Source organism: Anolis sagrei, chromosome 1 (genome assembly GCF_037176765.1).
Source record: "Anolis sagrei isolate rAnoSag1 chromosome 1, rAnoSag1.mat, whole genome shotgun sequence".
Lineage (NCBI taxonomy): Eukaryota > Metazoa > Chordata > Lepidosauria > Squamata > Dactyloidae > Anolis > Anolis sagrei.
In genome coordinates this window covers 223,393,580-223,410,820 of record NC_090021.1, presented here as the reverse complement: position 1 = coordinate 223,410,820, position 17,241 = coordinate 223,393,580, and the positions used below count along the sequence as shown (strand labels likewise).

At 35.3% G+C, this 17,241-nt stretch overlaps 1 protein-coding gene across 5 annotated transcripts in view; it reads left to right on the top strand.

Moving 5' to 3' along the window:
* The window catches only part of PTPN4 (protein tyrosine phosphatase non-receptor type 4), a 98,663-nt gene that overhangs the window by 33,154 nt on the left and 48,268 nt on the right, over nucleotides 1–17,241 (top strand). For all 5 annotated transcript variants that reach the window (XM_060774226.2, XM_067473526.1, XM_067473547.1 and 2 more), the window contains 8 exons: nucleotides 1,469–1,513; nucleotides 2,833–2,885; nucleotides 5,381–5,501; nucleotides 5,952–6,039; nucleotides 6,946–7,034; nucleotides 12,905–12,968; nucleotides 15,026–15,198; nucleotides 15,635–15,703. In XM_060774226.2, the coding sequence (XP_060630209.2) occupies nucleotides 1,469–1,513; nucleotides 2,833–2,885; nucleotides 5,381–5,501; nucleotides 5,952–6,039; nucleotides 6,946–7,034; nucleotides 12,905–12,968; nucleotides 15,026–15,198; nucleotides 15,635–15,703 (702 nt within the window). The remainder of the gene's footprint in view (nucleotides 1–1,468; nucleotides 1,514–2,832; nucleotides 2,886–5,380; nucleotides 5,502–5,951; nucleotides 6,040–6,945; nucleotides 7,035–12,904; nucleotides 12,969–15,025; nucleotides 15,199–15,634; nucleotides 15,704–17,241) is intronic.

Sequence of the window (17,241 nt, the reverse complement as noted above, 5' to 3'; positions counted from 1 at the left end):
GCTTAAGTCTAACTCCATCTAAACCAGTGGTTCTCAACCTGGGGCCCCAGATGTTTTTGGCCTTCAACTCCCAGAAATCCTAACAGGTGGTAAACTGGCTGGGATTTCTGGGAGTTGTAGGCCAAAAACATCTGGGGACCCCAGGTTGGGAACCACTGATCTCTCTCTCTCTCTCTCTCTCTCTCTCTCTCTATATATATATATATCACCCCCATTCTTAACTATGAGTCGTTTGTAAATCAGAAGTCTGTAACTTGGAGACTGTCTGTATTGTATTCCTTGGCCTTATTTATTACCAGAGACTTTTAACACACTAAACCATTTCCTAAACGAATCAGTACACAAGATGACGTTTACTTGGTATATTAGGTTAGAGATGTTGGTTTGGATTTACAGAACTACATGTACAACAAGGCTACAGTAATTATTACCATTTAGGGTAAGGAATATTTTAGATCCATGTATTTGATCCATGAAAGAATATGCTTCACTCTGATGAATCTGTTGTGGGTAAATAGTCATAACTAGCATATTAATATAAAAACCAAAAATGCATCATTTACTAGTAAAATAGAAGAAAAACAGCCTAGCTTATGGACAATTATAGTTAAGCATGTCACCCACTCATCTTTAATTTATAGTTTAATTAGAGGCTTAACTTGTCTTAGAGTAAAAGCAAATATGTGTAAAAACACAGAAGTCAAAAATACAGCAAAGTGGTACAAAGATTTCATTCCATTAGGTTAAGGCATTTCATATTTCATTGGGGACTTCAGATCGCTGCAAGAAGCCAGTTAAGGATCTAAAAATTCTTGAGTTTGTTTGGGAATTTAACACCTCTTTGTTCCTTCATGCATACAGTACCCGAGGTACCTGAGAACGTGAACGCCCTAGATTTAATTAACATACTACTGAAAAGCTTATCCGATTGGAGCCAAATTTGTATAGGTTATTAGTACTGAGGTTAATATCTTTGGGGATAGGTCACAGTATATTTGTATCTTTCTAAAACAATATAAACAATGTAGTGGTGAACTCAAAACAGATGTTACTTTAGGCACAGCCAAGGGTTTAAAATTGAAAAATATATATTTTTAGATAATTCATGATTCCTACAGTCACATTTGTCTACATTTCAAAATATCATGCAGAAACAATTGATATCACATTGATTTGGTGAATTAATTTGCTGCAAGGTTTACCTTAGTGTACAAGTAAAACCAGTAGCCATATGCTACTGATATTTCATTACCGACATAAATAGCAAAAACAACTTTTGAAAAAAGTAACAAAATACTGATTGCTTATATTACAATAACTTCAAACTTGGTTTAATTGCTGTGTCTTGCCTGTCTAAAATAATGATACATGATGAAATACAGCTATCATTAAGTCAAAAAGTTATCTTCATTTTGTTAATAAAAATGTAATGGTAATTTTGTGAACTCATGCTTACTCTTTCTTTAAGGTACCAATATTTTTTGCAAATTAAACAAGACATTCTAACTGGAAGGTAAGAATTATTTCCCATGTAGATAACTGTAAAGATATTAAATGATTCAGACCCTTATGTGAACAGTGAGGTGGAAACTTCTAGTTTGACATTGTGATAGCAAAATATATGTAAAAACTGATTTGATGAATTGGGAAACTTAAAGTTTGCTATTGTTACATTTGCATTCCTGGAGCCTCACATCCAGTACTTGAGGTTCTTCGTGCAATTCTGATTGTAGATCAGGAATCCTGCCTCCTCACAGGTTTGATCAGTCAGTCTGTTTGTGAATATATATGAATTCAATATGTGGATATATTTGAGTCCCTACACCTGCTTCTCCATCAGGAAAAAGCCAACTTGATTTTGAACTCCCATCCTTTTTGACAGGTCACTGAAATCAAAATAAAATATGCCCACTGTGAGTTTATACCCCATTCTGTGCTATGCAAATCCTCCCTGCTAGCATGTCTATAAAACAAACCAGAAAGGATTTGTTTACTGTGTCATCCAAAGTGTGGGGTCCTAGCTTTTCTCAAAATCACATGCTGAATGAATGACATGGTACAACAAATCCTTCTTCACATATTCTATTTTTTGTTTATTAGTTAATGTATTTACATACAGTCCTGTACCCTACAATCCAAGGACAACATAAACTGATGCCAGTTTAGCCAGTTTGAAGAGAATTAAACACTATGAATTTAAAAAAGTGAAAAACATATTAAATATTTTGACTTGTTAAAACAAGGCTAGAAAAATTAGTCCTTCAAAGCCATGAAGCATATGCAGATGTAGATAGCATCGTTTGGTAAAGAATCATACTTTTGCATGGCAGTGGAGTGACACCAGAGTAGGATCTAATCTTGGGTCATCACAGCTCTGAAGGCCCTCTCCTATGTCTTCTAAGTGGTGAAATATAGAGGGGACCCCCCCCCCCCCATTGAAGAGCTCAGTCTTCAGGCAAGCATATGTTTTCAAGTCATGCTGTCTGGAAAGAGCAAAACAGCCGTGAACAAAATGTATGAATTAGCATGTAGCTTGTTAAAGAAAGGCCAAGATATTGTGTAGGTCTTTTTTTATTCTGTACAAATACTTGTTGGTTGTTGCCAAAATGTGTGTATTTAAACATTCAGAAAGCAATTAAAAGTTGTGGTTGTTGTTGTTTTTTTTACAACAGGCCTATATGTAAAAATGCAAACATTTTTAAAGATTACCACCTTTACATATTTGGCTGCTTTAAAATGTTTTAATTGTTTATTCAGAATTCTAAGAAATTTAAAAACTATGTGTTGTTAAACATTACTGTTTAAGTATGTATGTGTACTTTGTGTTCATAGGTTGTCCTGCCCTTATAATACTGCTGCACTCTTGGCTTCCTATGCTGTTCAGTGTAAGTAAATCATTTTAATAGTTCGGATTTTTAATAAAAATGTTCTTAATGTCTGCTACCATTTTTGCCTGCTCCTATGGTGTTCCCAACTTTGTGTTGTTCAATCTTAGGCAAATATATTATGTAAAACAGATAATTTTATAAAAAGCATTTTAGTCAGTTAATCTTGCATTTTTGTATGTTTCTCTTTGCTTGCACAAGGCCCCTCAAAAGAGCAGGTGTTTCAGAAACTTTCCAGGCTGTCAGTGTACTTTCCATCCTTCTAGCAATAGTTGCTAGAAAAGTAGGAGGAAATCCCCCCCCCCTTTTTTCCCCCATTCTCTCTGGGTTAGACGACCAATGGAGGATTGTGGCTTGTTTCCAGGGCACCCACCCTTCCACTGATGGCCACCTTTGTCAGACACTAGATATAAGATAGCCCCATTTCCCAAAAGGCAGAAACAGGCAGCTGGTAGCAAAACATAGGGTTCTGAAATACTTCAGATATCATATTTCTGGATAAGGGAGACTCACCTGCAATGTGCAGGAGAGATTTGAAGTATCTAAGCTAGGATAATAGCAGTTGAGAACTCTGATAATACCCGAGTTACCATTTTTAAAACTACATACACCCACATATCCCTTCTCTATCAATGTCATGTGTTTACATTGTTTCACTTTTTCAAAACATTTTCCTTTCCTTCTTTTTTTTCTCCCCTGGTTTTTTTTCTCCTTGGTCACAATTTTAAAAACCTTTTAGGGTTCTTTAGCCTACTTTCTTTCACTGATTCTGAGGCAGAAGCCTGTACTTTATTGTTAACTATATCAATTGGAATTAAAATGTCATATAATATTGTATTTTCTATTAGTTCTTCCACTGTGGCCTTTTCTTTGTTTCTTTTTATCTGTTGATTGATTGAGCTATAGAAATAAATACATGTTGCCAGGATTATTAGTCATCAAAACAAACCTGGCTGATTCTTTAAGAATTGTCTGAATTTTCCATTACATTTGTTTGCAGTACTTTGCATATTTAGATTAATCTCAATTGAATTATTACTACTATGGGATGCTACACTGTTTCTATCAAATCAACAGTTTCTTCAACTGTTGCTGCAGACTGACAGTTTAGCAAACTCTTGGAGCTGTTTGACCCTTTTTTTGTTCTCATTCAAAAGAAAACTAAACATGAACATGCACTTTGCTTTAAAAAGTAATTTATATTTTTACCTTTGAGCATTTTGTGGGAGCTTTAGTGTGAGATCCTTCCTTGTTTTGCCAAACTATATTTGTACAGCTGAAATTGGCAAAGATTTCCAGTGTTTAGCAAGAATTTGCATGTAACTATCTGAAAACTGGGAAGCTACTATGTTCTCTTTCTCAACATGGTGTGTGTATATGTCTTCAAGTCACCTATCAACTTATGGTGACCTCATGATTTTCATAGGGTTTTCTTAGCTAAGGAGTACTCGGATATTGTCTTACCAGATTCTTCCACTGAAATACAGCCTGCAGCACCTGGTATTTTTTGTGTTCTCCTAACCAAATACTAACCAGGGCTGACTTTTTAAACTTCAAAGATGAAATCTGGTGTTCTTTGGGTATGTAGGCTATACTCAGCATTGTATTCAACGTAACTTATTTGATGTAAAGAATATGTTTCCTCACATTTTAAAGAGTTGTCAATATCAAACAAATAAGGTATCTAATTAGAGGTAAATCACTTGCATTTCAGTCTAAAAATTAAAATGGAATCAGGAGCACTGTTCTTACTGCTCAAGATTTCTATGACATGTTCTGTAGAGCAGGCAAATGGCTTTGTAACTCCGACTGCAGGTTATCCCTCTGAGAGTGAGAGTTACCATACTTCAGAGAAAGCTCCATTTGTGTACATGGTGTATTTGTACATAGATAACTGTTATGGATTGCAGACCTGCAAAAATATCTGACATAGATTTGCTTAAGTGACTTGAAACCTTCATGCGAGAGAACACCCAAGGTCCGAAATAAGACAATATAGTTGAAGACACTAAAATACAGGACATTGATGTTATAATTTTATATAAACATTTGTGGTGATGGAAATCAGTAGGGAGTTGATTTCAACTAACTTAGAATGTCTCTTGAATTATGTATTCTTGCATCCTTATGGTGGTATTCATCAATAGACTTCCATCAGCAAAATTTCAGAATCCAACAGAACAGGGAATTGATTTCTGCTCCACTCTTGTGTATACCTCTAAAACTGTTTATAAAGACTGAGAACTCAATTCAAGCTATTTTTTTCTGACCTTCCAAAGGGACGGAGAGAAAAAGAGAAGGAGAAGTACATTCCTAAAATCTGCCTGTAGGACGTTGAATTTAGACTTACATTTCTAGAAGCAGTTCAAACCATTATTAAGTAATTATGTACAGTTGTAAAAACATTTGAGGGAATAAATGTTTTGATATTTTGTTTCAGATATTTGCAAAGTGTTGAAATGTGGCTGTTGTTAAATAGCTTCTTTAACTTTTAGCTGAACTGGGAGACTACAATTTTTCAGAGAACTTCCCAGGCTACCTCTCAGACTACACTTTCATCCCCGGTCAACCTCAAGACTTTGAAAAAGAAGTATCCAAACTACATCAGCAGCATATGTAAGCATTGCATTCAAAAGAACTGCATGACTAATTCCATGTTCACAAATTGAAAGTAGCTATCCAAACAACTTACTGCAAATAAATAACCCACTTAAGAGTTTACAGGTATTTGACTCAGGGAGACGGTGGGTGGAAGAACACTAATATTGGTTAGGGATTAATGTCCTGACATATAGCTCTTGCTGTTAATGAAATTCATGAAAGTACAGTAAACTTTAGTGATCACATTTTACAACAATGAAATTACTTGCAGTGTACCTTGAGTTTTCAGATCTACCTAGAGCAAGTCTTTTTTATGGAAAGGCTGATTGGATAGCCAAAATAAAACTTTAATAAATTGTTGTCATTTCCCAATTCCATGTATTTGTGTGGAAAGCATAAAGATTTAGACTATGTTATAAGTATTTTGAATGATTTCATGTTCTGCCATTTTAAAAATCTTTTTAGAGGTTTATCTCCAGCTGAATCAGAATTTAGTTATCTCAGCACAGCTCGAACCTTAGAACTCTATGGAGTTGAATTGCACTATGCACGGGTAAGTATGAATGGATCATTCATAGCTTCCAAAATATTTGTAGTATTGTCCAAAATATTTGTAGTATTTGTAGTTTTGACCTTCTATGAACTTTGTGTCCAGGAATTTTTCTTGTCTTAGCTAAATGAGTGAATTTCAGTTAGCAATTCATTATTTTTTTTATTTTCATTTTACTAATTAGTACAGTACAGGATATTTTTATGCTGCACTGTATTAATGAGTGAAATGAAAATAAAATTTCAAGCTACCTGTTTTCCATAAATAATGTCATTGGAAAACAATGTTCATTCTTTATTTTTATGGAAGGACATAATGTGACCTATAAAGCTGAAAACTTCTTTTAAAGATATTAAAAAGATTTTAAAATCCAGTTTAGAATAAGCCTATAAACCAAATAGAATGAGGGATGAAAAGATGAGGTTTTTGCATACTCTGTGCACTATAAAAGGCAGACTTGATTTTCTCTGTTCTTTCACATTTTATTATTTGTTGATAAAGACTTTATGTAAACAAGACTTCAGCTTTTAAGTAGTTGGGAAAGGTGTGCAACAATGTACTGTTTTAAATAATGATATGCCTTTAACTTTGTAAAGGGCTTTATTTGGATTGTGTAATGCATTTGTATTTTTTGTGTTATAGATTATTTTAGCGATTTATTTTAACCTATGGTATAAACAGTTTTGGGTCCTGTAGTGGGAGAAACATGGGATATAAATCAGCCAATCAATTAATAAATGTATGTAAAATGTTGTGTTTGTGAATTTTGGTGCATGGTGGGATGCGTAGCAATCATCAGATTTTCCAGTAGAGTGGTAATTCAGTTAAGGTTTAAGAACGTTGCAAGTTCAACATTCATAGGAAATCAGAGGATGCAGAAACATTGATCTTTCCCCTCCTTTTTTGCAGGATCAAAGTAACAATGAAATTATGATTGGAGTAATGTCTGGAGGCATATTAATTTATAAGAATAGGGTACGAATTAACACCTTCCCATGGTAAGAATATTTATAAGAAAAATGGTTTGCATACTACATACATATTTTGTACTGAATAGCATCATTAAAAAAGTAAACATCAGATCTAATCAGATACTTTAAAAGTGTATTTTTTCCATTACTGGAAATGGCATATACAATTTTCTGTCAAACCTTACAAATATACAACATAGCTCCTGTAGTATTATTATACAGAATTTTCAAAAGCTTAATCTATTATTAAATTAGATTAATGCTGTCCACTCTCTCTATATATATTTATTAAATATATATGTCCGTTAGTTCTGTGATTATAATGTTGTTGGAATAAAAATGAACAAATATATACATATAGATAGTTAGATCCAAAGAGTAACGTGCAGAAACCTGCACATGCAGCAGATCTTTCCCAGCCACCATTTCCTGTTGCAGCCCCCAGAGTTACTTCTGAATATCATTGGCTTTTCCTGAACCATAGCTGGGGGTGAAGGTAATTCAAAAGGCAAAAGCAGCAACCGTCCTTCAAAAAAGACCAGGCTCTGTGTATCTATTCATTTAATTGATAAAAATTACAACAGAGCAAACACTGCATATTTTAGATAGAACTCAAAATGGCACCAAGTTTGGAAGCAAAACTAGTCTGTGGCTTCATTGGTTAGGAAGTCAGCTAGGTCTTGGGAATTCTGTGTACTTTAGCAACTTTTAAATATACTCCAGTGTAATTACATTGGATCCCACAGTTGTGCAACTGATTGTATAACGGGCACTATAGTTTTGAGATCTCCCATTGTGCAATTGTCAAATAGCTTCCCACCCACCAGGTTGAAAATGTGCGAGAGGATTCTGTGTGCACTTGTGGAATAATTGACTGCAACAGAACAGCACCAGAGAAAGTGCAACTGCTTATGCAGTGATTTTATGCTAGAGCAGTTCCTCAACAGGATTCCCAGCATTGTTAGTCATGTTGTTCCCATCACATGGATCCAAAGGGCCATGTGAAAATATACTATATACATCGAGCAATTTCAGCCTAATTATTTTGGTGGCAACCCAAATCTCCATTGAATCAGTTGCTGAATTCCCCATCTGTTTGCATTTAAAGTTGTTCTAATCATTCAAAGATAGATTGATTACTTATTTTCTAAAATAAAATAACTCCAAAATTATCCAGAAAATGTAGCACCTTTGCTTTCTTATAGTTATGTATATACAAACATAGCTTCATGTACAAAATTATTAAAAAGTTGTGTGTAAAATTATTTTCAGACTACGTGTGTAAGGTGTATATGAAACATCAGTGCATTTTGTGATTAGGCCTGAGTCTCATTATGTATAAGCATGTATTGCAAAATACCAAAACGGTTCAGATATTAGGAACATGCTTGGTCCCAAGCATTTTAGATAAAGGATGCTCAATCTGTATACTATAGAGATGATGTTATAATAAATGATTAAACACACCAGAAAAATTGAAATAAACACATGAGGTGTCAGAAAGATCCTTTCTACATTATTTGAAAGCCAAGGCACAACTGAATTTCTGTCTCTGGAAGCTTCCCCTCGCCTCACATCTCATAGGATGAGGAGTATTCATTAGGATTTCAAAAAAAAAAGTTAGGCATACATGGAGATATAGATGATACTTCTGATATCCTGGTCCTAAATTGTAAAAGCTTTGTTAATTGGGTCTGGAAATGAACTTGTTATAGACTTTATAGACTTTATATGCACAACTCTCTTGGTTTAGCTATATACGTTAGACTGATGTAGGTTGGTTTAGGAGATGATGACACTTTGCCTGTTCTGGATCTTAATAGGATTCAGAGTTTTGGAGATAGATTTAGATTTTAAGTCATGTGTTTCTTAAGCCTAGGTTGACATTATGTGTTTTAAAATACTAATAAGAAAAAAACAAACAGTTCAGTACCTTCTGTTGAAATGCAGTGAATTTGGTAACTAAACTATCAATTGTTCCATTTTTGGCAGTAGGTAGGATAAGCCTGTTACCTGTTTATGCCTACTGCACAAGTATACTCTATCGCTTTGACAAGGGATTAAGCATGGCATGGTTCATGATCTCAGAAGGAAGTAAAAAGTTGGTTGTTAGGACTGTCAGAATTAAATATTAAGGCAATACCTGCTTTTCAAAAGTAAGAGAAAGTGTCTTTGAGAATGGACATGAGTCAGACAATACTGGTTATTCCTTACTCTGTCTCCGCCAGTTTCAGTTCTGACATTTTTCTCATAGAGATTCAGAACTACAAAGAAGGAAAACCAGAGTTCCTCATCTGGAATTTTGGAAATCATTATTTGTCCTGCAGCCTGTTTCTAAAGCCCCAACTTTTATATGTGTGTCTTTATTGCGAGACTTTTAATATGCATTCATTGACTTTAATTCTAAACCTTAACAATTTAGTTTTATTATTAATTTTAGACTGATATGATAAGATGTGTGTGATATATCGTGGTGAATGCACCTAATTTCCAATTCCTTATGGCTGGCATGTTGCAGACTTTTTTAATTGGGGGGGGGGGGTGTCCAGAAGTATATACCCTTCAAAATCTTCCTTGCACAATATTTCCCGTGAACTAACATGGACTGAAAAGCACATGTCTGAAGTATTAAGCAGTACTAGCATACATCATTCCAGTTACACCCATGCAAGCAATTTCATTTGATAGAGTGGATCTGCAGATACGTTGCTGATGTAATATTGTTTATATGGCAGCAGTGCTGTGTTCATTTTACAAAATAACAACATAAGTCCTTGCACTGAAGAAAGAGACATAGGAAGAGAGATGAATGCATAAGTAAAGAGAACATAAAATGCATTCAGATTAGGTACACTGATACATTTGTACACATGAGACCTAAATAGTTGGCTGCAGACTTTTTCTGAAATGTAGATTTGAGGTTTAGAAAAAGAATTTTATTTAGTAGTATTTCAGGTGTTCTTTGGTTGTGGGAGGTAGTAGTATAATCCTGGGATATCTGAAGAAGAGTGGGCAATCTAGATTATGGTTATAAATAGCATTCTCCCGTACTTTTGATTCAAATCATGAATGCTGCAAGATTGTTTAGATAGAGGATGTTTATTTGTGAATTGGAAGCAAATGATGGTGTGTAGGGATGTAATAAGGAAATGAAAGAAAAAATAAATGTTTCCATCTTGGATTCTTCTAGCTGCATGGTTATTTTGATATTCCTGTTTTAGCATCCTGTATTAAATATTTGCAATTGTTACTTCTGCTGAAGTGATAATGCATTGACATTATTTTTCTTTTTATATACATCAATGTCAGATTTCCAGCTTTATTTGTAGGCCATAATTACTTTTATTATACTTTATAAACATCAGTTTTTATGTAGTATAATTCAGTTTGGAAGAGCTTGTTCCTTGTAAAATTCAGTCATTTTATTTAATTGGTGTTGCAAATAGTACTAAATGTTTTTCATGTTGCTATTATGCACAGAACAATGTGGTAATACAGTTTCTCCTTGGGAGGTTGTAAAATTCTTCCAGATTAGATTGGTTTGGCCTACTTTTTAATCTAATGTTTATGCAAAGTGATACAAGGATTCCATGTTATTACATGTATAATGCGGTCTAATCCATTTCTCTCCCTGGCCACACATAAAGACTGAAGCAACTTCTGATCTGACCAGGCATTTAACTCCTTGATAATACTAGCTGATAGTTAGTAACATAACTGCACTCCTGTCAAAAATCCTAGCAAACTTTGTTGAATTACACTTTATTTTCTTCAAGTTTAATAATGTTGATATAGGAAACTAGATCTATTTACATATCAGGCTTGGCTTCTTCCCTGCCAAGTAACTCTGAATTGATTGCTCGTTTAGAATTCTTGGTAGGGAGCAAAAGAGAAGGCTTAACCTCTTACTCTCCTCAGACAAGGTCAGATGCCTGCTTCTGTATTGCCATTAACATTGTGAAAAACAATACAGTTGTCCTCCCCTCCCATATCCAGGAATTCTGCATCAATGAATTCAACCAACCACAGCTTGAAAATACAATTTTTTTAATTCCGAAAAGCAAATCTTGATATTGCCACACACTGTGACTATGCTGATGTAGCCTGCAACCTTTTCACAGACTCTTAAGCACTCTCTGGTACTTGTTTGAATTATTCACAATTTTATGTAAGGGATAAAATTTGCTATGCCATTATATGTAATGGGACTTGAACACCTATGGATTTTGGCATCTATGGGGTGTGTGTGTATCATGGAACCAAACTCCAGTGGATATCAAGGACAGTTTATCAGCAGGGGAAAATTGGCTGGTTGACAGGACTTTCAGGGGGGCCATAGATTGTGCTCCCCAGAAATGAGGACTTTATGACATTTACATGTTTCTATACCTGAAGCATAGATAGACAGAGACTGTGGTGGTGCCTCTAACTTCATCAGTTGTATCAGCTGTACTAGTAAGAATCTCATCCTTATTAGCAGCCTAGGAGCACAATAAAAACATAAAAAGAATTGTGACAGAGTGACAACCGCCTCTAATCATCCTGTTGCCTGGAGACAACTGCATATGAAAAGCACCAGTTGCAGTGCATCACCATCGCAATTGCACAGCTTTCATCACTTAGCTCATTCCTTGTTTCATATTCTAGTGATAGGGACTAGGATAGAAGATAGCAATCTTCACTGCTGAGCTACTGTCAATTTAATGTAGCTTTTCTCAGGCTTGTGTCATCCAGATGTATTGACTCCCAGCAGTTATATTTTTCTTGGGAGCATAGCAATTGCTTGTAGTAATCAAGTGGAAAGGTCTGTACTAATAAGTAGCGGTTTCTCACATGAAACTAAGAATTTTGCTTCTGACAGTGCAGCCATTTCCATCCGCTTCATACTTAGTCATCATCAGTGTGTTTCCAGTATAAGTAATTATAGATATTTGGTCATTCACAGAACTAAAACAAATATTATGTTTTATTACACAGATTTCTAAAAAAAACAAAAACAGTGAGTTATAGTCTGAGTGTCATAGGTGTAAACAAAGATGTGGGAGATACTTGTTTCAACCCTGTATTCATCAGTACTACAGATTTCGCTCTCCAGAATTCTTAGAGTAAGAGGGCCTCAAGCTATGAATCACTGTGTAAGCAGCACATTATTGGCACTATGTTATAGAAGCTAGTATAGTCAGCAAGTTACCTTCTTGATTGGCATAATGCATCACCAACCTGTTATGTTGCTAGCCAGAATTTGTATTGTGTGATTTGAGGATTCTCATTCTGACAGTATTCTGCTCCTGTGGAGTGACAGAGCAAGAGGACAATTCATATATCTGAAATTATTCTTTGACACTTTCGGAGTCGATTAGGTGCCTGACTTATAGCCTTCTCTTCTATTTTTTACAGAGAAAGCATAATAAATGGGTGAATGTACTTTTCATTAAAAAGAGGGGGGGGGATACTTTCCTCATTTGTATTTGTTAATGTGCAACCATGTGAGTGTCCATTAGCTATTAGCAGTTTACTAACTCACATCCGAGCCATGTTTGTGAATGTAGACATCTCTTTGCCACATCTCAATGGTCCTCCAAACCATAGTAGAGGTGTTTGGGTGAGTGCAAAAGCATGAGAGCTCCTGTACAAGGATGAAATCTTTCATATGACCTGGAATTAAATTATGCTAGAATTAGCTTTAATTAACCTGCAGTTAGAACTTTTTTGTGACTGATTATGTTGTTCAAATAATTTTCTGTTATTTGTAAGACTAGAGTAAAGCAGTATATCTTGGGCATAGCATTGTTGGACTGGGCAGACAAGCCAGTTTTTTTGTGCACATAAAATTGGATACTAAAAATATTTATGCACAGATTAAACATTACAGCATTCTGATTTTTTGTTCTGTTTAGGTTGAAGATTATCAAAATTTCTTTTAAGTGCAAACAGTTTTTTATTCAGCTTAGAAAAGAATTGGTGAGTACTGACCTTAACCTTTGTTTCCTGATGTCCCAAAGTATTTTTTTCTGCAAGATTATCGTTTAAGAACTTTATGCCTGCTTAAAAACATTTAATTTCACCAGTGTTTCCATTCCCTACTTCTCTGTGGACAGGTATTGTATTTCAATTTGAATAACCTCTGTGTTACGAAATTGTCCTTCTGGTGAAATATTTTTAGTTTAGAGATGAAGTTTGACTGAAATAGTTGCTTGCTTCTCCAGGGACAAAGAAAGGAGGGGAGAGTGGGTGAAAAGCTAGCACTTAACTGAGTTAAAAACAGGAGAAATGTCATTAATTGTGGCTTCTGAATACAGTCAATCTGCAAGTTACAGACAAGATAGATTCTGTAGGTTTGTTCTTAAGTTGAATTTGGATGTAAGTCAGAACAGGTACATTTTAAAAAATGTAACACCAGCCGTGTGTGCGTGTGTGCGCATGTATGAGTTTTTGGATAGTATAAGGAAAGGTTAACACCCTTGTGATGTTTGTTTTGCTATTTGTGCCCCTGTTCAGAAGATTTCACCTCACTTTCTGTCCCTGTGACAATTGGACTTTGAAAAAATTAGCTTGTTGTAGAAACAAGGATTGGTAATAAAGCTTCAGTAGGGACACCTTTTTCCCATGATAACTCTTCCAAGAGTGAATTTCCCTTCCTAGGTGTAGATTTCCTCTCATTTCCTGTTGTTTCACCTCTGTTGTATGTAACTAGTAGGCCTGTAACTCGCAGACTGCCTGTACTTTGATATTACATTATAAGGGACCCTCTAAGGATGTTCACAACCTTTGCATTTAAGAGGAAACATGATATGGTTTGCTTATCTTGCTCAGTATCACCAATCAAGTTGCACCCAGTGTCCAGCCCCTAAGACGGATTGGTCGTCAATAAGCTCTGTAATGTGATACAAGTGTGTTATAGCACCTTTGTGCTTTGATACAAGGGCTTTACTTACTTATGTTCTCTGTTTGGTGTCAAACATCCATGTCAATTGTAACATAGCAATATATATATATATATACATAGCATAATTCAGAATAATTTGCTATGAGGGGAAAGCAAAAGCCCTCACTCCTAGCTTGCCTATCTAGTATTTCAGCTTTCAAGACCCTATAAAGTAGCAAACTGCATGGAGATTTGTCTAGATGGATGTCTGTCTTACACCCTTAAGTAAGGCCCCTAAGCCTAGGTGTTTAATTGTTGGAAAGTAGTATATATATGCCTAGATGGTCTGCATTTTTTCTCCCCAAGAACAATGTGGAAGCACCTTAAGATTTTTTTTTTACCTTAGAAGGCAGCAAGGGTTGAGTGTTTGCAACACTTTTATCTTGCATGAAACACACACTTGTGCATCCTGTTGAGCAGCAAGTAAAGAGTATTAGAAGACTACTTGGCACTTACAGGTTTTATCGGGCTTTCAGAAAATAAAATACATATCGGTAGGTCAAAAATGTGTTGGTAGGTCAAAGATTACATAATATTTACTGAGTTGTGCAAATTATTTGCACTTGCCTGATTGCAGGTATACGGTTTGTCATCCCTTTAAGGATGTGACTTTCTTATAAATGCTTCCAGAACATGATTTTGTCATATGAACATGACCAAAAAGTATATACAGTCATCAAGAGTTTATTATTATTGTTTTTACTTCTGGAAGCATCAGACCATATCCAGTCTAAGCCAGGTCTTCTTGGCATGAGTGGAGGAAACGCTAATCTGGTTTTAATGGTGCATAAAATGACAGCACATTAAAGGCATGCAAAACTTGGCTGCCATTCATAGAAGTATTTCTGTTGATCTTCTGTATAGGATCTCCTGAATCTGCTTTAGTGAATATATACTCAATTCATGCAAGAAGGTCCTGGACAAAAATAAATAGACTACTTATCATTGTTCTGTAGAAAACCATAAATGATTTTCCTTGAGTCTTCATAGAGAGTCCTTTGTACTTGTTGCAAAAAAAGGAAATGTTTAATAAGAATTATGATCTACCCTGATAAATTAAAATTATACTAACGTTCTCAAATGTTCCTCTCAGCATGAATCTAGAGAAACTTTGCTTGGATTCAACATGGTGAATTATCGAGCCTGTAAGAATTTATGGAAAGCTTGCGTAGAACATCATACCTTTTTCCGGTTAGACCGACCACTGCCACCCCAGAAGAACTTTTTTGCACATTATTTTACTTTGGGTTCAAAGTTCCGGTACTGGTAAGATTTCTCTATTACTTGCCTTTTTCTTTTATTTCTCAAACTTAAAAAAAATTAGAATAGAAGTAGGTGGAAGGTGTTGGGAACTTTATGAAAATTATCTTCTCTAATATTCTTTTCAAGCTTTCAGAATGCTGTTTTTAAATTAAAAAGCAAAGAATCCTGAAGGGCTTATTAATATGGCCTATAGGTGCTAACCTGAATCATATTTGGATACAAGGCCGATTGTTCTTTTTTTCCTTTCTATTTCTTTTCAATTCAGGCAAGATTTGCTTGTAACTTAATATAATAACTCTTTTAAATAACTACAGCCTACAGCCTGAAACTCATTCACTGCTGGAACAAAAATAGCTATAAATTTCACTTCTAAACCTTGATTTTCCGTTCTTTCTCATTCCCTTTTCGTTATGATCTCAGTGTTATAATTTATTTTCAGTGGGAGAACAGAGGTCCAGTCTGTACAGTATGGAAAGGAAAAGGCTAATAAGGATAGAGTATTTGCCAGGTAAGAAATTTATTTGTGTAATGAGTGCCCTAGTTTATTATAATTGCTTTTCTTCTTTGTTTACAGGTATATTTTGCACCTATTTGTCATACATCCTGAAAAGGAAGTAGGGACATGTTTACTGCCATACTCCCCCCTCCCCAGTGCACAATAAGAAATCTGAAGTGCATAATTCTCTGTTCATTTTTGTAATAATACTATCTACGGTGTTTGAAGGGTCTCTGTACAGCATGTTGACTGGGATGAATGAGAAAGAAAGAAAAAAGATGGAAGATAATTTGAAGGATTTGTAGTCCTATAGTCTTGAAAGTGGCATCCTGGAGAAGTCAACTACAAAATGATCACTTTCCTAGAAGCCAGTAGCAAAATTCACTACTAGGTGATAAGTAAATGTGTCATCTGTAAAATATCGTTGTTCCTATAAAAACATATGATTTAATTTAGCACTATCACAGCAGGTTAAATGCCATCTTACTCACCATTAGCAGTAGGCTAATTTTCCACTTTCTTATGATCAAGAACAATGAATAAAACTTTAAACCTAATATTCCAAGCTGTAGTCTATAATGTTCAGCTAAATCATCTCTCTGGGACAACAGATGAATAAAGATTTTTGATTTTGTTTTAGGGAGAACTTTTTCTATAATCCTTGCTTCTGAAGAACAAACTGTCAATCCAGTAGAATTGACCCAGAAACTAGCATGGTTTCCAAATTAATAGCAGCACAGTGTGGATAACTTTTTGGTCTTTGGCCTAAATTGTGAAGCATCCTTGTAGGGCAATCAGAAGGGAGAACATTTAAGTCCTCGGGGCATAACCCAGAAAGGAGTTTTATTAAAAAGCAGTGATACACAAAATCAGAGTTAGGTCACTAAAGGCTATCCCAGAGCGGAGGGAGAAAAAGGAGAGTGGCACTGAGCAATAGTATACAGAGAAAGTGAAATTGGAGGCAAAGCAGGAGAAAGCAAGACAGAGGGAATGTGTGTAAGCAAGAGCTCTTGGGTCTGCTAATATGCATGGAGGAAAGAAGGGGAAACGACTCCTCAGAGACAAGGTAAATCCAAGAGTCAGAGGGCAAGCTTTCCCTTGCCATAGTAGACATGTCCCTAAGCAGGAACACGGGATGATTAAGCACCAGTCCAGAACCTGCTAAGAATGACTTGTGTAGAGTGTCTTCCTGTAGGAATGCAGAGATGTGGTCTAAAAATAGAAACAAATATGTTCCTACTGAAATGCTTTTCCAAAGGACTACTAAAGACCAATTTCTAAAACCTGGAGAGAACAAGAGCCATTTAATGTTTGTTTTTTGATAGTAGATAGACGCTCACAAAAGATCAACAGATCATTGGTTTTCCCCTTGTTGCATTTGAATGTAGTTGAAATTGGCTTCTGCACACCCAAAGATTCCTTTGACTAAGATACTAAAGCATTAAGATATACTTTTCCTTTTTGGTTGAGGATAGATGATCAGGCGCACCATCTTTGATTGCCAGGACTTGACAGCATAGCAGTTATAAATGCATAAAATGTAATCTTAA